Source organism: Zonotrichia albicollis, chromosome 2 (genome assembly GCF_047830755.1).
Source record: "Zonotrichia albicollis isolate bZonAlb1 chromosome 2, bZonAlb1.hap1, whole genome shotgun sequence".
Taxonomy (NCBI): Eukaryota; Metazoa; Chordata; class Aves; order Passeriformes; family Passerellidae; genus Zonotrichia; species Zonotrichia albicollis.
The window spans coordinates 70,526,684-70,551,300 of NC_133820.1; the positions used below are offsets into that span (position 1 = coordinate 70,526,684).

Sequence of the window (24,617 nt, forward strand, 5' to 3'; positions counted from 1 at the left end):
AAACCCCACAATAATCCCCAACCAAAAGCTGCATCAAATTCAGGGGGGGAGGAGAAAACTTTGAAAAATGTTTTTTTTAAAAGCAAAAAATTATATTAATGAAAGATAGTTTTGATTTTGTTCTGTCCTTTTTTTTTCAAATTTAAAATGTGGCTTCAGTTTTTCAAGAAAAGATTTTGTGAATATCTTGAGATATTTTTCAAATGAAGCAAAGCATTTTGGTTTTGTTTGACAAAAATGACTGCCTTTTTGGTATTTATTAGCTAAAATTTAAGAAAAAAGACATTTTGGCTCCTGGTAATTCTTCCTAATTTATCTAGTTTATTCACCAACCAGAAAAGTCCTGTGTGCCCCTAGTTACATTTTTCTTTAAGTTTGGGAGTGTTGTGGATGCAGGCAGTGAAGGTAGCACCTCCTGGGAAGGTGCTTTTATCTGCTCAAGGAATGAAAAGCTGCAAAATTCAAGATGGAGGTGTAAATATATGTTGATAAACTGAAGATAGAAAGTTAATAGGGGAAAAAGTCCTCCTTAGTCTGCTTAACTTTAAGGTAGTCCTTAGTTTGTGTAATTTGCACAATTTGGGATGCTCTCTGCCCTAACGCTGTTAATTGCTACCAGCTGCCCATCATGCTCAGTGTAATTGTATAAGCACACAAGTACCTGTTCAAGAGGGTTTATTTGACAAATTGTCCCACAAAGCTTGTTTACACTGCTTAATAGAGCTGCCCTTTGCCAGCCATTTGGATATCCCACCATCCCCTGGCTCAGGAGCAGGGTTCCAGCTGGGATTTGGGAAATGCAGAAACACCCAGCAGTGAGTGTCCTGTTGCAGGGGAAGCCCATTTGATGCTCCTTCTGTTACACCATTTGACATTGAGGGTGTCTTGCTCCAGTTCCCATTTTGGCACAGTTTTTGGAGAGATCCCATTACGGGTGACAGTGTGCTGCATCACAGCAATGCACTGTGCTCCTCACACTGTGTGGGGCTGTGGTAACCCCCAGTAGGGTGCCAGGGTGACAGCTGCTGTCCTTGCTGTGGCAGGAAGGCAGGCATCAGCCACAGATGGAAGTTAAAGGGAATGTGTATATTCTTATTGCTTATAAAACTCCCAGGGTGGATCTGGCTGTATCCTTGGCAGTGTGGTGTCTTCTCCCGGTGCTCTCTCTCCACAGTGGGATGCTGTCACCTCCATGGTGCTAGTAGCAGAGTGGAACATGCTTCCCAGCCATCACAGCTCACAGATTGACAGCTTGGTGTGAAAGGGGCAGTGAGTCCTCTGCTTAGAGGCTGGGGCATGAGCTGGGTGGTGAGGAGGGGACATTCCTGCTGGGAGGACAACATTCTCTGGATTTAGGGCAGAGGGGCATGGCACTGTCCTTTTAGACTGCCATGCAATCTGCCACAGCTGCCCTTCACATCCTCAGCTCACACCTCCTGGACAGGCTGTGTCTCCCCTGCCTTGCTCTGGTCACACAGAGCCTTTCCTCAGGAAGAGGTGTCTGTGAAGTGACACTGTGCCCAGGGAAATTGTCGCCTCAGCAGCAGATCAGAAATGTTACAGTTGCTCAGGGTAGCTCCCATAATAAAACCAAAGTGCTTTGGAGCTGCAGGATGGGGATATCTGGTGGGGAAGGGATGGTGCCATATGCAGAAAATCACTAAAACAACCTTTCCTTTGCTTTTCAGACTGGTCATCTCAGTACGATACTTCCATATCTGACTCAGCCTGGGAATACGAATGGCAAATTGCTCCCTTCCCCAAAGGTATAACCATTACTATTCTTCAATATAGCCCAGAAAAGACAAAATTTAGAAATTTATGTACTTTTCTTTTAATGTTACACAGTTGCTAAATGATTTAACTCTGACACAGGCAAACCAGTTGTGCTGCCTGGAAGAAGCATTTTTGTGTTGTGTATTCAGTACTTAAGGAAGTAGTGAATCTCCAAAATTATCACTGCTGTTACCATGTCATTCAATGCCTTAAGTCAGATCCAAAACTTTGGCATTAACCTTGTAACTGCTGAACTGAACCAGAGACCTGAAACAGATGGGGCCCTGGGGATTTAATGCCAATGTGGCAAACAGTTTGGTGATTAGTCTCCCCAAGGAAGTCTTCTCTCATAAACCAGAACAGAACCTTGAAAGTATCTTCTGAGGGGTGTGCCCACTTGTGGTTGCTGGGAGTGAGAAAATCTTGATTCTCCCTGTTTTACCTAGTTAAAATATTATTAGCTATTTGACGATAGAGGGACCTGAATCTTATTTCTGTGCCTTCTGGTACAGTTCATGGTCTTCAGATTTCAGAATTCAGTTTCTTTCTCTCATTCTGTCAGTGACTGTTCAATAACATGTTCACTGTGGAGCAGATTCAGTGGGTCACAATTGCTCTCTATGGTCCTGCAGATTGTTGTCAAAAGGAGAGATCGTCTAAAGCACACATTCAGCTTCACAGCAGATCTTTTTATGTCCAGGCAAGCCCAGTGCGGCATTTGGGGGTGTGTGGAGGGACCTCTTTTGAGACAGAGTTGAGTCTCTGGCTCCAGTAGAGCACTTAGAAAGTTAAATGGAGTCAGGGCTCTCTTTCCGAGTCTGGTTAGCAGGAACCAAACTTTATCCATTTCCTTGCCCAGCTGAAGTGGCTTCTGTCCCTGCTGTGGCCCTGCTATGTTCTTTCTGTGGATCCCATTCTTTGTCTTGGGATGAGCAAATAGCTGATTTAGAGCTGCGCATATCACTAGGCTACAGTGACAGATTTCCTGATTTTCAGAAAACTGAGTAACTGCTTGCTCCTACTCCCTTTCTTAATTTGAAGGGATGTGGAGAAGGAGCATTTCTCATTGCTTCAAATGCGTACATGTAACAATTTTGCAGAGTGAAATGTTGCTGTCTAAGTCCTTGCTGTAGGCTAGGACAGTTTGCTCTCTTTTGAGCATTCTGTATAAATTATTAAACTTTAAAAACCGTACAACTCCATCAAAAGTAGCAGTCTATCTCATGTATTTTTCTACAGGATGAGGAAAGAAATTTTTTTTTACATGCTTGTCATTTGGCTGGTATTATATTTTGATTGAAGCACTTATTGACCCAAGGGACTTTTAACTAAACAATGCTTCTTGGTCATGTCAACATCATGATCCTAATGTTTGTAATGTCAGTGGAAGAAGCGAAGCAGTTCTGTCTGCCCAGGCTGTTTCCACTCTTTTGGGGAAACTGTTGGCTTCAATATAAGTGGCACTTACTGCAGTGAAGCTCTGCCTTCAACTCAAAGCTCCCTCTAACTCAAATGGTAAAATATAATGATTGTTTTTCACAGGGAGGTTAAAAGCATGAGTTCAAGGGGTTTTTTTTGATATATCTGAATACATTTATGAATGATTTTTTTAGATCATGAAATAGGCAGGCTAAGTCTAGAAAACTGATTTGTATAATACAGTTGAGACTGTAGTTTACAGCAGGGTGTATAATGCATACGAAGATACACCGCACACTATTGCTATACAATGTATAGCATACTCTCTCTTGTAGACATGTACTCATATTTGTGTTACACAATACCTTCCACACAAAAATTAGCATGCTAATATGCAACAGTCTTGAAGAAGCTCCCATATGCTCACTAAGCCACATTTATTTCTTCTTTTGGTCTTTCCTATCTGTTCCTTTTTTATCGCTGAGCAACCTGCCTGCCATCCCAACCATGCCAAGGCACTGAGGAATCACTGAGGACTAAGTGACATAGGAACTAATTTTTCATAGTAATTTACATACTGGTAGCCATATCGTCAAAAATATGTGGAAACTTAGACATAATGTGTTCTCAGTGGGATTTTCAGAAGTGCTTTGTTAACCTGCCGGCAGAGAAATCAATGCACGTTATGTGCTGGGACATTCTGGAATGCCATGAGATGCTTCTCTGCTTCTTTTCATATTAAATGTTTTCAGCAGTCTGAGTGAAGTTTTGAGACCCATGGTGCTTGAATAACACAGATAAAATGTCTTTCTATGCTTTCTTTCAAAATGATATGCATGCTGTTTGTTGTGGCTGCAGTAAAGAGGTTGCCAGAAGTGTGAACTGGGAGCATTCCTGCTTGCTGCTCATCTCTTTTTGGGCTCACAGATCAAGACAACTTTGGTGCTGGTCATCAGTGTGTGTTCTGGGCTGGTTTTTCAGTGAAAGCATTAGTTGAAAGCAACGGTGAAAAAGCAAGGGAAGAAGTGTTGAAATGTCAGCTCTCAGGACATAGTTTTGTTGTTTGCTTTTTTATTTTTAAGAGGGAAAGAAAAAGAGAAAACACATGAATAACACTGGGATTTCTGCAAGGCAGAAGAGATTATAGAAAGAAGTGTTTTTAAAGAGCAAGTCTGTAGCTTTAAAATATGCAGCTGCATTGAAGTGTGTGCCAGAATATTTTAAAGTAACATCAAATACCTTTATTAATAAATTCGTGATAGGTTTATGAATTGGAAACATTTTGTGTACAAACAAAAAGAACTGTTCTGAACACACTCAGTATTCAGCCTGGTGTTTATGGACTACAGTGTGCCTTGGCTGTAAATTATGGTAAGATCAGGAGGTGCCAGCCCTGACCTTTCTGTCCCTCATGCACATTGCTTGGTGATGATGCTGTGAGCATGCAGACAACTGGGACAAGGCAATTCATGGGCAGGAGCTTTGGCAACTATCCACGAGGATGGATGGGCGAGCTGTGATGTGTGGGTGTTATGAGCAATATTTTGTAGCAAAATAAAAATCTCTACCCTAGGCCAAACCTGCATATTTAATTCATCACCTTTCAGTGGTGTATAATTAAATGCATGTTTCTGTTTGCTGTGACTGGCTGCAAATCTTCAAATAAATGATTTTTTTTTAAACATTTCTGTTACTAGTTCTATTTCAGTGCTTTCTTCTCTATGGATGTAAATGACTAAATGATTTGTCCAATTTATACGAACAGAATAATAGCTGTATGACCTAACTTACTACATTATTATTTTCCTGCTGTTGCCTGCTTTTCTATATGCTGGAAAAGTTATTTCATTATCTGAGGAACATTATTCATAAGATTGGGAAAGTAAGGACTATTTTACTTCTCCATTTTTCCAATGGTAAAATCTTTAAAGCAATATTTAACTATTTTTAGAGAGATTTGTAAGGATGAGTAATAAAATTTGCTAGATATTTTGAGTTCCTTGGGAGAAAAAGGTGAAAGATGACTAATAAAGAAATTGTTGATCTCATGATTGACACAACTCATATTATTGCTAGACATTAATATGTACTGATTCTAGAGAAGAATATTAACACGTTTTTTCTTACCAAATTGTTTTTGCAGCTCTTTGCCAATGTGTCCGGCTCTGTGAATGATGAGGGAACTTGTCAGTGCTCTGTGTACTTGCCAGATACCACCTTTCCAGTGCAGAAGGCTGAGCAACTGGAAATTATAGCCACAACGCTCTCGGAGAAGTTTGAGGCAGAGCTTTCTAAAGTAAGGTGTTCTTTTGTCTTAAAAATAACATTTGTATCTTTTCTTAAGAATGGCTGCCTACAAAAATGTATAGCAGTGAGCATTTTTCTGTGGTGTGTCTTTAAAAGAGTGGGAAAGAGAACTCCGTAAGAACAAGGAGAAAGGTGACTAAATCTCTAATCTTTGACATTGTAACATGTCATACATTTGAATATTCTCAGGTCTCTTTTCTAGGCCTTTTCAGCTAGAGGCATATGGTATGTTTTAGAAGAATGGTTATGTTTTTCCTCTTTTGGCTCAGTTCTATTAGTTTGTGATTGCTACACGATGCTATAGGAAGCCAAGCCTCCTGCTCTTTCATGTGTTATTATTTGTATCAAGCTAGCCAGATTGTGAGAAGGCAGTGAAGGGAAAGAGGAGAAAGGTCATCACAGTCCAGAGTGAAGAAGTAGGTGAATAATTGCCCCTTCACTGCTTCCTCTCTCACAGGAAAAAATAAAAAAAAATTTAAAAAATCATTCTTTTCAACATCTGATGCTGTGGCAGTGAGACTGCTGAATTATGCATTTCTGTTGAAGACAAACACTGCTTTGGTTGCTTGCTGCATGAATTGAGATCCATTTTTTGAGGAACTCGGGCAAACCTACACATGCTGAAGTGCACTGGGTGAAGCTGCCTGTGAAGACAGGAGTCTGCTTTTGACTTTTTATGGTAGATAAATATTCAGGATTCAGATTGGGTGTCCAGCAGAAAGTGTTTTCTTTGGAAACCAAGCATCTTAAGAAACAAAGTGTCCTTGAATTAATCAGCAGAAAAGGCAAAGCATTAAATTATAAATTCTAATCATAAATATTCATAACCCTCCTCTGGTATAATCAAGAACAGATAAGAAGTTGTGCATAAAACCCACAACAACAGGCGTAGGATTCTGTGGTAAGATCTTTCAGTTCAAATAGTTTGTTTTGAAAGAGCTGGAGCCAGCAGTGAAACACATTCAGCTGTCAGCAGGCATATGAAGGACAAACTGACATAAGTCCTGCTGCCTCCAAGCGCAGGAGTTACTTGATCCCTTGGAGCATGGAAGTGCAGCTCAGGGTTCATGAGCCATGAAAACCCCTGAGATTTCAGGCCCCACTACTGTTCCCACTGTGGTCAGTGCCAGCATCTGAAAGTAATTGTGCTGGGGAATAGGATGAGGGACATGATTCCTAGCTAAAGAATCATTGGCATGATTCTTCAAGGTGGTTGTGTATCAGCTTTCCCAGTCTCTTGTGCTGGTGTAACCTATCTCTTACTGGTATTTTACTCAGAATGGTGCATGTTCCCTTTAGGCTAGTGCCAGGAAGATATGAGAGCATCTCAAGTGCTGGTTGACCTCTCTGTGTGGACAACCTCAGCTCTCCAATGAATTCAGACATCTTGCTCATATAAAAACACAAGTTACTGCTATAGATACCTAAAAAAAGGTGTCCAGATTTGTACCTGGAACTCATCTCTAAATTCAGGGCAAGCACTCAGCCCCACTCTAGACTTTAATGTCTAGGTTGCCAGCTGGTGTCAGCTGCTGTGGCTGTTGTCACCCTTCCATGCCCAGCAGTGTACCACAGTGTAGACACTGACCTTGACTTGCAATTCTTGCTGCAGACAGTGAAAATTCCTGACCTAACTCAGGCTTCACTGAATTTCATCCTGTCGAGGCCAATCAGCCAAGCAGTGTTACAATGCATCTAGTTGAAGTGTGACATATACTTTGGTGTGATATGGGCACAGAGACACTTTAGGTCAGAAATTGAATTTTGGTGTAAATTGATGTGTGTAAGATTTCTCAGTTATAATGTTCTATTTTTTATAGAAAGAAGAGAGTTTTTGAGCATTGCCTTCTTGATATCTGAACTTAAGTATTCGGAGATCCTGTCATGCATAAATCTCCATGCTCAAAAGTTCTTTACCTTTCAAATTGTATAAAAATGCTTCTTATGCAATCCTGTATCTTAATTCAGTCATGATTATACTCATAGAGACCAGGAAATAATGAAATGGAGGAAACCCAAACTTTTAATTTGGTCATTATTAGAAATGATCCTGAGCAAATTCCTAGGGAATTGCATTCAGACATAACCCAGTCTCACTACAGAAGTGGAACTTTCTACTGAATGCTTCCTTTTTTGGCTCTGAGAATCCATGCTTTTGTTGCTCTTCTAAAACACCCTCTGAAACTCATGGGAACTTTTCCTGGATTGGAGCTGCAGGATTGGACCCTTTTAAGGATGCTTTCCATGTGCTAAAAGTCCCAGATAAACAACCTGATTGAATCATTAACCTTTTGCCTGATTGTTGGCTAATTCAAAAAGCAAGGGGGTCCTTTTATAGAATCAGCAGGCAAGGAAGCTTGCAGATAAAGAGATGCTCTCATGTGCCAAGTGAGTACAAACTGTAGGCTGAAAATACCAGACTAATTTTTCCTCTGTCACATCAACCTTTGCCAGCATAATTATGATTACAGAAGAAAATTAACCTTTTAAAGCAAAGTGGAAATCGGCTGTTCCTCTCAATAGGAAAAGGGAGAGGACAATTCTGTAACAGGGGTGGGTCAGTACACGATCACAAGGAGAGAAAGTGCCTCAGAACATGGCTCACAATGGCCACAACATTCTGACTTAACAGAAGCAGGGGCAAAATCCCCTGCTTTTCAAAACAGGTTGACCTGCAATGGAATTCTTCTCCATCTCAGAAGGCAGACTGCCAGCCTTGCTCCTTGTGGATCTGTAGAGGTCAAACCTGTTCTAAGCTAGTGTCCTGGGCTGAATGATTTTAGAAAGTTGCTGGGTTTGTAATTTCTTTCTTATTTTCCCTCATTCCTCTCACATTTTTTTCTTTTACATCTTCATCTTGCACCTTTGTTCCCCCTTCTGTACTCTCCAAATGTGTGCTGGGGAAGTGTCTGCTTGCATGCTGCAAAACCTGTTTTGATAAATACCAGTTGCAGGTAAATGACACACTAAATGAGCATTGCAGATTTTTCCTGCCCTTTTCATTAAACGAAGGTGACAATGCTTGGAATGAGGAAAAACTGAAACTGAGGATTTTTCCCCTTATATGTTCCTCACATGGTTCAATTTTCTTCCCATAAGGGGCTAATCCAGGCCCTATACACTCATTGTACCCTACTTGAGGCTTTTATGACAAATGCAGCAGCAATCAGTACCAGTTATTGATCTGTATCGCTAAAAATAGGATATGCACAGAAATTCTGTGCCAGCCTGTCAAGAGACTACAGGCAGTCTCTAGCAGGTAGGTGCAGTAGAAGAGCAGGGATTACAAGCTGCTTAAATCTATCTGCCAATCAACAGAGCAATATTGTGTTCTTTTTTCAACTGATATTTCTAAACCGCAGAAACTCCTAAACCAGATCTGAGCAGGCAGGAATCTCCGCACAGAGCATTGCAGTGTTTAACATATGTGCTGGATTTATCTGCAAAAGCAGTGTAGACCTGTTAGTGCAGCACTGCTGAGAAAATTTTATTTGTCCTATAATTCGCCAGGGGAGCTATTAGCTTAAGCTCTCTGCGACGCTGGTGTGGCTGTGCAGAGCACTGCAGAGCGATGGTGCTGGTTCAGGCTCAGCTATACTCTGCTGGATGCTGTTGACGTGTCCTTAAATGACCTAGATGGTTGACTGAGTGAAAATCCTCTAATATGGGAGGAGAACTTGAGGTCTGCATTCTGCAGTCAAGGCTGAAATAACTATGTATGCCTTGTTCCAGCCCTCAGCATTTTGTCCAGGCTCTGAAAACCCTGGAGAAAACTTCTAATTCACAGGTTGCTCACTAATGAGTAGCCATCATTAATTCCAGCAGTCTGTTTATTTCAGTGGTTTGTAGATTTGGTCTGTATTGCATTATTATTACCAGTATTACTGTGAGAAAGTTCATTAATTATTTCCAGTATTACTGTGAGAAAGGTTATTAATACCTGGACAGATTTCCAGATACCTCTGTGATAGACATAGCTTCACACAGCAGTGCAATTTTGTTCAAAAATGGACTTGCTTCATACTTCTCAGGCTGTAATAATATCCTAACATTTGTTGTTGTTGTTGAACAAACTCTAGACCCACAGTTTAAACATTCACCTTTGAATAATTTTTCCAAATGATTTTTTACAGGTTGTCTTTCAACACCAAACTCATTTTGGTGATCATTGAAAGTGTGAGGTCCAAGAACTGCTGACTTTTCCAAAAGGATTGGTTCTTCTTGCTATTCCCTACCAGATGATGGTGGCAGCTATGGCAAGGGATCCCAGCTATCACTGTTGCTAGCCAGTAACAAGGAACTAGGTCTAGGTCTTTCAGGCTGTTATTTTTTTGATTTTTAATTGTGTAACTTGAATTATATAACATTTGATTCCTAAATCAATGACTTGAAGTTATCCTGGCTTGATCTGGGAGATCTAGAGCATCCAGTGCTGTGAGCCAGGGTGCTTCTGCTACAGCTTGTGGAAACTCGACAGTTTTGAGCAGCTTGAAGCCTGGCTGCACACATTTAGAACAGAAGATCTGTTTCAAACGCAGAGTTAAATACATGCAACTGAGCATCCTGGTTTTGGTGGATACTATGTATGTCCATGCAGAGCTTTTGTAGTGGCTTAAGATTGATGGTGTAGTTGTGCCATTGTTGATAATTATACTTCTGAACAGAGGATTTACTCTTATGCTTCTCCTCCTTAATCCACATCCCTGTATAACTTACTAATTTCCATGCTATGAGCTCCCATGCCTCCTCTTTGGTACCCAAGGGATTCAAGCAAGATTGAAAGGAATTATTTGAGAAATGTGTTTTTTTTTTCCTGGGTCCATGTCTCAAGGGCTACTGCCAGAGCAGAAAAACAGGGAGTCTGTGGTCTTCACACCATGGTAGGATTTCAGACAATGGGAAAGAAGTGTTGACTTTATTTTAATGTTAAGATAATGCAAGAATGCATGCAAAGATGTAGGGTAAGCCTTTCAGCTGAAGAAATAATAGTAATGGAAATTACAGTGCTGTAGATAGAGGCACAAATACCATCTGAGGGTATAAATATGAAGTTACTAGTGCAACAAGCTATTTACATTTATTCCTACTTATCTTTGAGATATAATGATATATGAAGCATATGGGAGAGAAATTATGCGCCTTTACCAAAGCGTTAAATTTCAAGGAACTAACATTTCTAAGGGAAGTCTCAAATCCATATAATATTCTTAACATTCTGCTTCACAATGCTTGTGCTGTGACCTTTATCTCAGCAGATATATGTGTGAAAATATATTTATCTGGACAACTATTTAATGCTTCAAAGACTGAAAAGGCTGCTATATAAATTACTCCAGCTAACGCCTGCCATAAATCTAACACTTTCATTTAAACCAGATTTGATTTTTAACACTCTGTTTAAATGTTTCCTCCCTGCCCAAAGAAAAGCATCAAATCAGTTCTGCCAATGTTTGACACAATTCAAATGTACACAGGGTGAAGTCCTATTTGGATTCAGAGTTAATAGGAAATGAAGTTGAAAAACTTGGGGATCCTTTATTGCATTTTGCAGCCTTCTCTGGTTGCTTTTGAGAGATAATACACTGTGGATTTCCTAATAAAATTTTCACCAATGTAAGTTCTTGGCACACTGAGGATAAAATTAGCTCACAGAGACAATATTGGCAATGAATTAAAAAAACGGAAGACTGTGAGTAAAATTCTGCCTTCAGTTATCCCCAGGCATTTCTGAGGGGATTTTTTGAAAGTGCTGACAATAAATATGGGTTAAATTTTATATTTTTAATGGATGTGATGATAATTAAATTTATGCATTTTGTGTGAATAATATATATGACAAGTATGTGGAAGATATGCATAGGGTACTCAGAAATATATCTATTTTATATATATATTTCTCAGAAATACAATAAGGATGTCAGCCAGCCTTGTCTTGTTTGCTAACCTGAATATGCATCTCTTTTTTTTCTTTCTTTCAGGTTAGGGAGTACTCAAAAAGAATTGAACTATATCAACAGCAAATCCTCAATCTAACCATCAGAGTGCAGCAAGTGGAGTCAGGCAGTGTATCTTACACGGAGCTGGACTTCCAGTTACTGAAAGTGGAAATCAGTGACCTGGAGAGGCTGGTCACTCAGCTGAAACCCAGCCTTGTTGGAAGCAATGCCATTGTTGAGCAAATATATTTGGAGGTATTGCCAAGGTTTTGATTAGCCACAGAGGGTTCAAGTACACAGATAGTCCATTCTCTCTTTAGTGTTTAGCTTAAGGAAATGCAGTCTGTCTCTACTGCAGCTAGTGGAATTATTTTAGCATTTCATCAGCATAAATTAAAAGAAAGCTTGACCTTAAATGTATTAACATCTTATTCCTTGGTATAGAGCACAGAAAAGTAAAGCAGTCCCAAAGCAAATGGAGTCCATTTTGGTTTTGCCAAATATCTGCCTGAAAATTAAAAGTTTTGCATAGTGTTAAAAACTCAAGCTGATTAAATTATTATAATAAATATTAATTTTCAGACCCCCATGCTTGAAAGCCTCTTCACTTTAATTTAGATAATTAAAAAATTAGCTTCTGGTTGCTAAGGCAGTGGCTCAATCAATAAGAAATCAAGAAGTGGTAAAGACTATCACCTTCCTAGCAGACTATAAATCACATTTTCAAAATTGTAGTTAATCACTCACCTAGAGAGAATGATTACTAAAGATGGAAAGTGAAATCTCATTTGCTCCAATGTCCTCTATATCATCAAGCAGGCGATTAAGAAAACTATTTATCTTTGCCGATAAAATTTGCAGATACTTTTGTAAGGCCGGAATAAGTACTTTTTATGTTTAACAGCTACGCGCCCAAGACTCACTGGATAGTTTTCACTATGACTAAAATAACACTATTTTTGCACACTGTTACGCAACTTAGTCTTAAAGCATATCTTTGTGGCTATGTGCTCTGCTGGAAATGTCAAGCTGAGGCTATGAGCATAAGGCCTATTTCTTAGAACCATTTTCTGTAGCGTCTTCTGTGGTCAGCCCTGCCTGCAAATATCTGTAAAATAACATTGGCATTAAACTTGCTGTCTTTTTTCCCCTCTAGATTACCAATCTGACTATACTGGTAAATGAACTAGAGTCACTGGACAAAAACAATGTCCTTGCAATTCGTCGACAAATTGTGTCCCTGCAGAATCGGTTGAAAGAGTGTGAAGAGAACGCAACCAGAACTACACCACCTCCTTATTTCCCACCAGGTAAGCATTTCTTTTTGGGTAACACATAAGGGGTAATATAATACATGGTTAGAACTGTAAATGCAGAGACTTCCCTTTGTTAATATTAAATACAATTGTAATGATAACTGTAAATGCAGAAACTTCCCTTTGTTAATATTAAATACAATTGTAAGGATACTCCTTAGCTCTTGAAAAATTGAGCTGACAGCTCCTAATGTTTCATGAATGGTACAAAAGGAAAATGAAGGCAGGACTCAAATTCTTACAAACACAGCAGCTTTTTACAGCTAGAAGTAGTTTGTCTTCCATCTCGCCTATAGTTTGAAAAGCGAATCTCTATTCTATCCCTCTTGCCCTTTTTTTTTTTTTTTCAGAACAATTACCTGTGATAAATGTCATCTTTTTACTAATTAGCTTTGATTTCAGTAGTTCCTATGAAAGTGACCTGTGTTTATGGCAATATTGCTCTAATGCTGCTTGGAAAATGTATGAGCAACCGTTGATGTACTAAAGCCATAAATATGTAAGCTCCAGAGGAGAGCTTTGCATGAAGATAACTTTTGCTTGACAATCAAAAGATCCTTCTAAAACAGGTAGTCAAGGGACCTGGGGGAAAACTCTGATCTCAGGAAGATAAGGAGGAGCTGTATTACTGATTTCAATGGAACTAAGAATTTACAGTTTTCTTAACTAGTAAAGGTTTTATTCTGGGGCCTGGATTAATGGCTTTCAGAGAGCAGTTCATGTAATGGTGTTGAGTTACAGGGTGTGTGGTAATTAGTTTATAACTGAAAGAACTTCTGTCTGGACATTGTGTTCAGTTTGAAAAATCACATTGTGAGTGAATCACAGTCTGGGAGATTTTGAGAGTCAGATATGACATACTGGAGCAAAACATTTAGGGAGCACTAGATTGGATATGCCAGGTCAAGAATCCCAGTTGCTAACAGACAGGAGGATCTCTAAAACCGGGTTGGTCCCCTGAGTGTTTTATACACAGGGGCATCCTTTATCCAGAGTATTGTAAGAGCAAAAGTGCTGTGTTGTATACAATACCCAGGGGAGGGAAGATTATTGCTTTTTCCCATAAGCTGGTTAACAATAAGCTAGAGGAGCCTATAGCAAAGGAGGAGCTGTGTCCTGCTTTCAAGGAGCACAAATTTGCCCTACCAGCATTTAGCTCTCATCACCTTGAGGTCAGCTAATTCAAACATCTCATTTGAAAGGTGAGAGGCAGAAATACAAGCTTCTCTTGGGGTGAGCAGTCCCTCCTTAGGGCTTCACGGCGATGCAAGCAGTTGCTGTGTTTCTCTGACAGAATGCATGAGTAACACCTTGTCTGGGAATCAGACAGGAGAAAAATCCATAACAAAAACCAGTAAAAAAAAAAAAAAACTCAAGGCCTTTCTCTGCTCCTTAAGGAAGGGCTTGAAATATTTCAATGAAAAAAACTGCACAATGTTTTAGAAGTACTTGAAGGGCATCTCACTGATTTATTGAGGGTGATGGTGTGTGGAAAGAAACAATCTTATTCTCTTCAAGCCTACAGCAAGCTTTTGTTTTGGTGAGAAAGTCCTGAGCTCCAGAACAAGGATACTTTTTCCTTCCAAGACTGATGGAGGAGAGGGCTGCTTTTATCACCTGGGTGGTTGTTGTGTCTGTGGGACACAGCAGCTTTCACTGTGTAGGAAAGGGGAAACCGCTTGGAGAGCAGCTCCATGCAGGGATAGGCAAGTCATGGTCTAGAGCAGGATGGTAGCTCTGGGGTGGGTAAATGGAATTGTGACTGAAATAGACTTATTCAGCATTATTTCTCAGGGCACAGTAGGGAGATGGGTAGACTTTATCTGGTCCCAAAATGGTATTGCTTCAGCATTGCCTCATTCTGGACTGGTCAGACAGCTCAGGCACCTTTGCATAAGGCAACACTGCCCTGTAGCAGAAAAGAATGAAGGAGGTAAAAACCCTACTTGGTTAACAACTTCCAGAGAGTTACCAGCACTGACATCAGCTGAGGACAATGTTTGGCGTCATCTGAGAGTTTTTCTGTCCAGAGGTAGGAGTCTGGGAGGGGTTGGAGGATGTGTGTGGGTGTGTTAGCACATGGCCTCCTTTAGGGTCAGTGTGGTCTCTGAGGATGGCAGAAAGAACTGGCAGAGAAACTGTTGTATGCTGGCAAGTTTTCTTCATGCTGGGAGATGAACCTATACATGTGCTCAGGTGTTGTGCTCAGATCCCTGCTAATTCACAGAGGACTAGCGTATTGTAACTTTGTGTGACTCATGGGGTGCAGTTATCATCTGTGCAGAGGACTTTGTGGAGCAACTACATGTCCTGCAGACTGTATCTGAAAACACTTAAAAGCAGTAAGATATTTTTTCTTGGGAAGATGGAGTAAGTGAGAAAGCTGCATCTTCTAGCTGGTCATTTTGGAGGCGCTGCATAGACTCTCACAGCTAAGCCTCTGGAGCTTTCTAGCACCCATTTGTGTGTTTGAATACAATTTCAGTATGTTTTCTCTGCAAGCTTGAGTGTCTTGAATTCCTGCCAAACCTCTTGGCCTTGCCCCGATTTTAGTTCATATTATATTTATTATGTTTGTATTAAACTCACTCTTTGTCCTGTTTTCAGATTGCTTTTTCTTCCCCCCTTCATCCTCTCTCCTGCATATTTTGGGTAGGCAGCATGAACTAGAGAGAGATTGGCTAATCCCTAAGCTGTCTAAGATCATGAGTCTAAATGCAAGTTTAATTAAAGCTTCTTGCTTCACACTGCTGCAGTATGCAGCCCCTCTGACTCTGCCCCTCAAGGCTTTTGCTGCTGTATTTCTTCGAGTGAGCAGGCCTGTTCTCAAATAATGTAGCAGAAAGAAATCACTGGTTTCCATTTGCCTTACCCTGACTGAAGAGGTGTGTGTCTGAGTGTCTGATATCTAGGTAGTCATCCCCATAAGTGTCACTGGCTTTCCTGTCTGCAGTGGTTCATGGCATCTCTCTCCTCACCACTCCAGTGGGAAGAAATATTTATCCATTAGTTTTTCTTTGGGCTGATCTCATGTGGCTGCATTGGGTAGGTATAGACAGAAAAGACCCCAGGATGGTCTTTTGAAGACTCTTCAGCAGATGCTGTGTTGCACCTCACTGAAATGATCTAAGAGAGGAAGCAGGGAGAAGTGAGTCAGTTGAAATTCAAAGGTAAAATGGAAAGAAAGGAAAATAATTGGTTTTTTTATTCCTGTATTTTATACACTCAGAAATTAGGGTTTCAAGCTACTGGTGAATAGGTCTCAGCAAGAGGAGTACCTGGAGTAGCCTAATGCTGAAACTTAGGCAATCTTATTGGAGTCTTACAGTGGTTTCACTCTTAGCTTATGTTTTACCTCTTATGGACCTAAGCTGTCTGTGTTTTTTTGGATATTTGGGTTGTGTTTTGAAGTGAATGCGTCCATACGCAAAGAGAGAGATATGCCTAAGGGCACCTGAAAAGAGCTGTCCGGTTGTCCTCCCCAGAACTTCCTGAATACCTCTGGAGACACATGCATTTATCCATTGGCATTGGAGGGAGCTGATGCCCTCCCTCAACCCCATCCCCTATTAGATGTTGCCCACACAGGTCTTTTGTGCAGCTGCAAGCCTGCCTCTGTCCCCCATGACACTGGAGTAACACTGGAGCGTCTTTGTGGGTCTTTCTGTGTCAGTGAGACAGTAAGAGCCAGGATGAGCCTTTCCTTTAGAGCTCAGTCTTTGGTATCTCAAGCCCTAGTAAAGCTAGGAAACAGCTCCCACATCTGGATGCAGAGGTTCATCTGATGGGGGGAGGGTGCACATCTGGTGGTAGGGAGCCTGTGTGAGAATGTAGCACCAGCCTGCTTCTGGTGTCTGTGCCCCTCGAGGGAGTTCCTTCCAATGTGGGTCCCGCTTGTCCTGTGACCTTTGTCTGCATAGGCCAAGGGTGGTCCCTTCTCTTCTGCAATCAGATGCAGCTGCCTGGTGGGAGGAGGCTGCTGGAATGTTTTCTTGCATTGCTGGAGTAGGAAGCTGATGTGGTCTGCCAGTGCTTCCCAGTGAAGTGGGTAAAGCGAGACCCAGCAGCGTGTGCCTCATGCTCAGTCTGCAGCCTGTTGGCCAAGCAAGTCAGGCTCCCTTCCATCCTCACAACTTTGTGTCAGCTCTTTTCTGATGAATCAGAAGGATTGGTATATCATTGAGCTGAGATACTGGTTCTTTATGTGGGGATAAGCATGTGTGTATGCACCTGTGCTAGTCCTTCTCTTCTCTGTTTGCTACATAAGCACGAGACAAAGGAAGACAGAAATATCAGGACATCATTTTTCTGTGGCCCAAAACAATGGAGAAAGGAGTTAAAAACTTGGAAGTTTGAATAATGCATATGGATTTATTTCAAGTACCTTCTAATATTTACAAAATTACATGACACTTTGTTTCCTTTGTGCATTTTTTTCCCATAAGATCTAGACAGGGAGGCAAGTTTAGATTAAATAAACAACAATGAATTCTTCTGAACCTGTGTGAAAGACAGATCACCCCCAACTACCACAGAGGATTTTTGTTAAAAAAAAAAAAATTATGGGAGAATTTTCAAGGAAATAAAAATCAAGCACACACTCTATAGAAACCTCAGACAATTTTTGATGTCATTAAAACGGAACACACTTCTAACTTTATTTTAATAATTCATTGTTTCATAAATAAAAACCAAACAAGTGTTCAGCAGAGAGATCTCTTTAAGGGAAGAAATAATAATTTATTATTTCTTTTGTAAAAAAAGGTCTCTCTGCTGAACACACGTTTGTTTTTTATTTATGAAACAATGTATAAATTATTGAAATAAATCTGGAATTGTGTTCTGCTTAATGACATGAAAAATTATTCGAGGTCGCATATAGATGAGCTTAGCAGTGCTTCACTACCTGCAAGCTTTGGTGCTACATTTTTTTAAACAAATGAAGAGTTTTAGAGCATTTAATAACCATTTAATTCTAAGATAAGTTTATTGTGATTTAAGCACAGTAATATATTCAATATGTTGCCAGCTTTAAAGAAGCCCTCATGCCAGAGGTAACAATACATATTAGAGATACGAGAAAAAACCAGTTCAAATTGATTTACGAAGTTGGCAGGCTGCTAGCCATTTTGCACTGGCTGCCTTAGCTTTCTTCCCTTGCATGAGCTGAGGTGCAAGCACCTCCAAATGCTGGTAGCTGTGCCAAGTGCTGAGGCCATGTTACTAGACATGCTACGTGCTATTTCCAGAGATCCAGCCTGGCCAGCCATCCAGCAGTGCCTGCCTTGTGTGCTATATTTGGAAATGAGGTTTCTGCTCCAGGGCCTCGTCCTTTGTAAAGCACTTAAGTGCATGCTTAAATGCTCATCTGCTCCAAGCCAGGAATGCTGATTCAAATGGATTCTTGGTGGCACGAAGGAAAGCAGCATCCAGCCAGGGTCATGCCATGTTTCAGCTGCAAGAAACCCAGGACACAAAAGTGTCTGGGGGAGGAGATGGGAGTGTTTACAATTTGTGCCACCTTCTCTGCCATCAGAGATGAGATGGAGACTCAGTGATGAGGACCTACTCCCATGGGCAGTACTGCCCCCAAGGAGGTTGCCAACATGGCCTGGGGACATAGGGACTTATCTCATTACAGTGATTTATATTTAATATAAAACTGCTCCCCACCTTGCTCACAGATGTTGAGAAGGCTGCAGGTGAATCACATGTCCCTCAGTTCACAGTCACTAGCATAAGACAGTACAAAACTGTGAGGAGTGAAGGTGGTATGCAGCAGAAGCAGAGAAATAATACATTTTGAGCAAGGAGGAGACACACAGAGCTTCACCGCCCAAACCACCTTTACACATTGGCACAAATGTCAGTGCTTGGACTCTACTAACATTCAGGACACAGGTTTTCTAGTCCCACAGGCAGAGCACCTTTCTCCTCGGCAAAGCAGATTAGAAAAAATTTCTCTTCTTTTGCAACTGTGCATTTCTTTCACTAATTATCTTGTTTCCCAGTCTTTTTCCAAGTAGAATACTTCAGATTGGTCTGCCTCTAATTTTCCTCCTTTCTGTGATGTAGACTGCAAAGCCTTTGAGAACACAGACAGGAAAAGTCTAGGAAACATTTTGGTTTCAGGAGTTTCCAATTCATCTCCATAAGTATTGTCTGGCTGTGCTTAGGGATGGTCAGCTTTGAGGGCAAAAGGAAAAAATCATTCTCTGTTATTACTCTTTATTCTTTGTGCGAAGACAGAGGTTATTTGCCAGACATCCCTTCATATGACTGAGCTTATGAGCTACTCTTGTCATAGAAGCTGCAAGAAATCATGACATGGTTCCCACTCCAAGTATTAAAACCTCAAAATCTAGTTTTGACTTCCATCACCACCATAGCTGTCAGAGCACAGAGTTCCTGTTTTGATGGAGGTATTATTAACACCAAAATTTCTGGCCATTAATTTATTCACTAACTTATGTGCGAGACTTGGGTCTATTCATATTGTACTCCCTCTTTAATAAGGAAGGCTATCTAGTGGCTTGAACACCCTTTTGAACTGGGACACATTGGAGTACCACTAAGCTTGTGAGCTGGTGCCAGCCACTTGATATCTCCTTCTCCATTACCTCAGGTGAAGATAACCTTACAGAGAAAAATCTGGGACACTTTTGTGGCAGTAATACAAAAAGCTAACGTTAACACTTGGAAAAGTACATGCTGGTTTTTGTCAGTGGCAGCTTCACACTCATCAGAAGCCCAGGGACATTTCTGAGTGAAGTTTTTTCCCTACAAGTGACTTACAATATTGAGAATTTATCAGGAAACAGGAATGTCACTAATTCAGCATGAGTAAAAGGAAACTGTTTTTTTGTATTTAAATTATTTTTTCCATGATGCTGAAAATGGTTTTGCAGTTGATATGTGTCTGGTTCAACTTGAAGTCATATTTTCTTTAGAGTTGCCCCACATGAAAAGTCAGAGTAATATCAGTGTGCATTTCCTGGGCTGTGGTTGTTACTGTCTGCAGATTTCTTTGAGGGCCTGAGGTGGAAGGCACCATGTGGCTGTGACACACAGTTGTAAAGCTGTGATTCTGACAGCAGAATGCTAATCTGAAATGTGACTCTGGAATTACTGCTGCTTCTGCTCCTTGCTTCCCCTTCACAGTGAAATACACAGAAATCAGATGCTCCTCATTCTTTTTTTCCCCATGCTTTCAGTTCCACTGAGGTAGAAAATAACCTAAAATGCTTCTGAAATTGTATTTTCCAGGGGATTTCCTAATGCATCAGGTTGGCCTGCCTCAAATGGGTAGAAACAGAAATCTGTCCCTTGTATGGAACAGCACAGCGAGCACCTACTTTCTGTGAATTAATCCCCCACCTCCCCTTTAAAATAAGTGTCATAATATGGACTCAATTTTTGTTTTTCTGAGTTTTTGAGTCAACTTGGAACACTGGGTGCCATCCTGTTGCTGACCTTAGCCCAAAAGGAGCCTTTTACACACGAAGCTGTGCATTTATGGGTGTGCTTGGTCCCAAAGCTATTCCCTTCTAAGCACAGTCTAGAGGCTACGGTGTGCAAAACCTCTCCCCTAGTAACGACATTTGGAAAACCTGTTTGTTTTGATTTTTTTCTCTTTACTTACAGGTACCTGCGTTCACCGTGGACCGATGAATGTTAGCCAGCCTTATGTTGCCAAGCTGAACTGGAGAGGATTTTCCTACAAATATGGTTCCTGGGGTAGAGATTATGATCCCTCTAACCCAGAGAATGACGTCTATTGGGTTGCACCATTGAACACCGATGGTAGATACTTAGAATACTTTAGGATTTATAATTCCTTTGATGATTTGCTGCTGTTTAAATACACGTATGAAAGGAGAATAGCATATGGGGAAGGAAGTGGTGCTGCCCTTTATAAAAATTATTTGTACTATCATCGTTATGGTTCCAGATATATGGTGAAGCACAATATAAACACAAACACGGAGGTTTTGAGGAAGGAGCTTCCAAATGCTGCTATTGGTAACCGCTTCTCTTATGCAGGCGTAGCATGGCAGGACATAGATTTTGCTGTGGATGAAAGTGGGTTATGGGTAATATATTCAACTGAAAATAATGTGGGCAACATTGTGATTAGCAAGCTCAATGAGACCACACTTGATGTGCTAAATACTTGGCAGACGAGACAGTACAAGCCATCTGTTTCCAATGCTTTCATAGTATGTGGTGTTCTTTACGCCACAAGGCCGTTGAACACTAAGAAAGAGGAGATCTTCTACATGTATGACACAAGTACTGGCCGAGAAAACAGAGTGAGTATCATCATGGATAAAAAGTTAGATACAATCCAGAGTATTGATTACAGCCCCATAGATCAGAAACTGTACGTTTACAGTGATAGTTACCTTGTAAGATACGATGTGACTTTTCAGCCTTAGTACCTCAGGGACATTCGCATATGACAAAACTGGCAGCAGCCAATATGAGAGATCCAATGGACCTTTAGACAATGCTACTGTCAGTTCAGAGTTCATCTAGTCTCGTGACCTTTATGTGGGGGTGTCTTACAGGTACTTATACTCTTTAAAGGAATTGCCCACTCTGACCACTAATATTGCTGGCAGCAGTTGGCGTTATGGGGTTTTTTAGGTTTTTCTTGGTGTTTATTGGTGCTCAGTGCTTTTCAATTGTCCATTTTCTGGGGGGTAGATTCAGTGCTTTTTGTTTGCAGAAATAGCTGGGTGCAGACTATCTGGTGACCGAGTAGCTAATTACCCACTGATTTGCATTTGTCAGAGTAACACAAGCAAGGCACTCAGAAACAGAATGAATTTCCACTGATCTTCATCAGAGTGAAATGAGGCCTCAGAGAAATTAATTCAAGGATTAAAATAGATTAGGAAGTAGACTTGGTTGGAAGACAGCAATCCATTTGTTAGCTGGAAGCAGTGGTATCTGGCTCAAGGCTTCAGGAGGGAGGGTAAAAATGCACTTTGCTGTGTAGGTGCTACAGCAGGAAGGGAAGGCATTGTGGAAGGGACAGGGCTCCCTGCCCCCGATAGCCCTGATGCAGTGGGACACTGGCCCCTGGCCCCCAACTCTAGCTGCCTCCAAGCAGTTCAACACTCTCCCAAGCTGCCACACTACCAGGCTGCCTTATTGGAGTGCTTGTGGAGGCAAAACTGGCAGTATGGTTTTCATCAATGTTCCCTTCTGTCCAACTCTGCTTCCCTTATTAATTCTGTGTGTCTAAACCTGGCCCTACAAATGGTCTTACTATAATCTAGCCGTATACTCAATTTTCCCGCCAGTGCAGTGCAAAGAACGCTGCTTTCCTTTTCTTTATGTTCTTCTAAGTTTATGCAAATCCTCCCATTGATTTTATTGGCCACGAGTGGTGCTCGGTGTGTATAATGCACTGCCATAGAATAACAGACACGTTATTTGATGTGCCTCTTTTCAACATTTTTGCCATTCTGTAATTAGATTCCTGAGAGCCTCGTTAGTCTAGGCTACTATTTGTTCCCTGGGTAATTCTGTCTCACAGCAAGGTAAGAGGTCTTGTGGAAAACATAAGTCTTTTCAAACTAGTTAAATATATGATAGAGTTTTCATTTTCTTAAATGGGTATTGTGTGATAGTTTCTGAATATGTGCACTGAAACAATGTCTTATTTTCATCACATCAGAAAGCAAGCTAAAACACTGAAATTCAGAGCTTAGAAATGATAAAGAAAGCGGTTCATGTGATTAATTTTCTTCTGTTACATATGCAACTGTCTGTGTCCTCTGATAATCAAAATCAACATGTATGCAAATGATTGCTTTTGTTTTAATAAAAAACTGTTTCAAAGAATCTCAGCTGTTCTATAAAGCCATTTAAAGTTATGTGTGACAAATAGGTAATTTCTGTGATGAAACAGGAAACCTGGGCACCAAATATTTGAAACAGGATCACTGCACTCACTTGGGCTCTGTGTGCTTAAGTAGGAGCAATGAAAGGTGTGAATCTGTATGTCAACAAGTATGGAAGAGGAGCTTTATTTCCCTGCATGGAAATATGTTAGCTGGTTAGGGCAACACTTCTTCACTAAGCTGAGATGTTACTCAAGATATTGGAGGCAGATGAACTGATAACATGTTTTGAATCCAGGTGCTGCCACTTATCAGGTATCAGCATCTGTTTCTTGGAAACCTGTGAAATGAATTTGAAAGCCATGGAGGCGTTGGTGCAGTAATCAGATCAGGCAGTACAGGCAGGGCTGCTGTGTGAATAATCTGCAACAGACCAAATAAGGTTTTAGCTGAGAAAGAAACAAGAAAATACTGAAAAAAAAAAAATCCACTCTTCATCTGTGTGTGTGTTATGGAATGTGACTAGCTCTTCACTTGTTATCAAGAAATGTCATCAGCATGGGCATTGAGGCTCCTCAGCTCACCGTCTTTTAGGGAGGGAGTTGATATTAAAATGCAAGTAATAGATTCCTGTGAATTGGTTGTGGTTCTCAAGTCCTTCCTTCAATGTCTTTATTGTTTCAATGGTGTTCAGCTTTGGGTATTAGGAAGAAATTCTTTATGTGAGAGTGAGGTGAGATGCTAGAACAGGTTGCCCAGAGAGGCTGTGGATGCCCCATCTCTGGAAGTGTTCAAAACCAGGCTGTAGTCAAGTGGAAGGTGTCCTTGCCTTTGGCAGAGGGGTTGGAACTAGAAGATCTTTAGGGTGTCTTCCAACCCAAACTATTTTATGATTCTATCATTCTATGATTCCTGGGGACAGCTTTCTCCCCTTTGGAAACCACATTTGGCCTTGGCTGGAGGCTTCCATGGTGATCTGGAGGTGGGGATGCTCTGGCTGCCCACCATGTTCAATTGTAGAGTGGCCCTGACCTGTGTGGCTTGGCACCAGGCTCCAACTGTGACCACTGAGAGGGGAAGATTGTGACAGCAGCCATCTATTCAGGATGCCTCTCAATGTCACTGCAGAGTAGATAAAGCACAGCCGGGTTGGCCCTTGGTAGTTCAGTACCAGAAAGAAAGCAGAAATATCCCTGCACTTTCAAAACTTCAAAATATCTTGTGTAGAGGGGCTGGGTTGGGATGTTTCAGTGCTGGTAAGCTTGTCCTTTGATTTTTGTCCTGCACTAACACTTCTCAGTGGCAGTTGCCAGGGTGCAGTGGGGACTCCCCATGGGTCTGTCAGGACAGGCCAGGCAGCCAGGGACCATCCCACTGCCCCTGCCAGGCTCAGGGCAGCCCCAGGCCCTGGGCACTCCTCTGGGGACAGTCCAAGGCTGGGCAGGACAGGGCTGTGGGGAGCTGGATGTGGCATCACCGGCTGGGGGCTGATGGCCCTGGGGGCTGACATGGGGTCCAGGGCAGGATGGGGGGACCCACGGTGGGTGGGCATGGTGGGAAGTGAGGTACATAAGTGCCCCTGGGGCACTGGCAGTGCCTCTGTTAATAAGAGGCTTTGCAGAGTTGTAAAAAGGTCACTGTCCTTTTAAAAGCAGAAAAAATAAAAGCACACAATGACTTTATTTCAGCTCTTAGCCTATTGACTTGGCATTTCCCCGTGGAGGTTTTGGGGTCTATAAACAACATTGAACATAAATAGTTCCTGCCACAGAGGTAGGTGGAGAGGACATCTGTCTGTGTGGTGACACAGGAACTGCAGTACTGGGACTTAGAGGTAATTTCGCTGATGAGTGGTTTTCACACCACCTATCTCAAGACACCTAAGGTGGGAGACTTGGCTCTGATCCATGCATCGATGGCATGTGGGGAGAGGGGATCTTCTGCAAAGGAGCACTTCAAGAAGTGGGAGTAATACATCTTTTCACTTCTTCTCTTAGACTTGTCCTTTC

At 41.3% G+C, this 24,617-nt stretch overlaps 1 protein-coding gene across 4 annotated transcripts in view; it reads left to right on the forward strand.

Annotated features, from left to right (window-relative positions):
* The window catches only part of OLFM4 (olfactomedin 4), a 109,277-nt gene extending 86,696 nt beyond the window's left edge, over positions 1–22,581 (forward strand). For all 4 annotated transcript variants that reach the window (XM_074535496.1, XM_074535497.1, XM_074535495.1 and 1 more), the window contains 5 exons: positions 1,689–1,766; positions 5,339–5,491; positions 11,481–11,693; positions 12,595–12,748; positions 20,399–22,581. In XM_074535496.1, the coding sequence (XP_074391597.1) occupies positions 1,689–1,766; positions 5,339–5,491; positions 11,481–11,693; positions 12,595–12,748; positions 20,399–21,192 (1,392 nt within the window). In that variant the 3' untranslated portion in view covers positions 21,193–22,581. The remainder of the gene's footprint in view (positions 1–1,688; positions 1,767–5,338; positions 5,492–11,480; positions 11,694–12,594; positions 12,749–20,398) is intronic.
* The last annotated feature ends 2,036 nt before the right edge of the window (positions 22,582–24,617 follow it).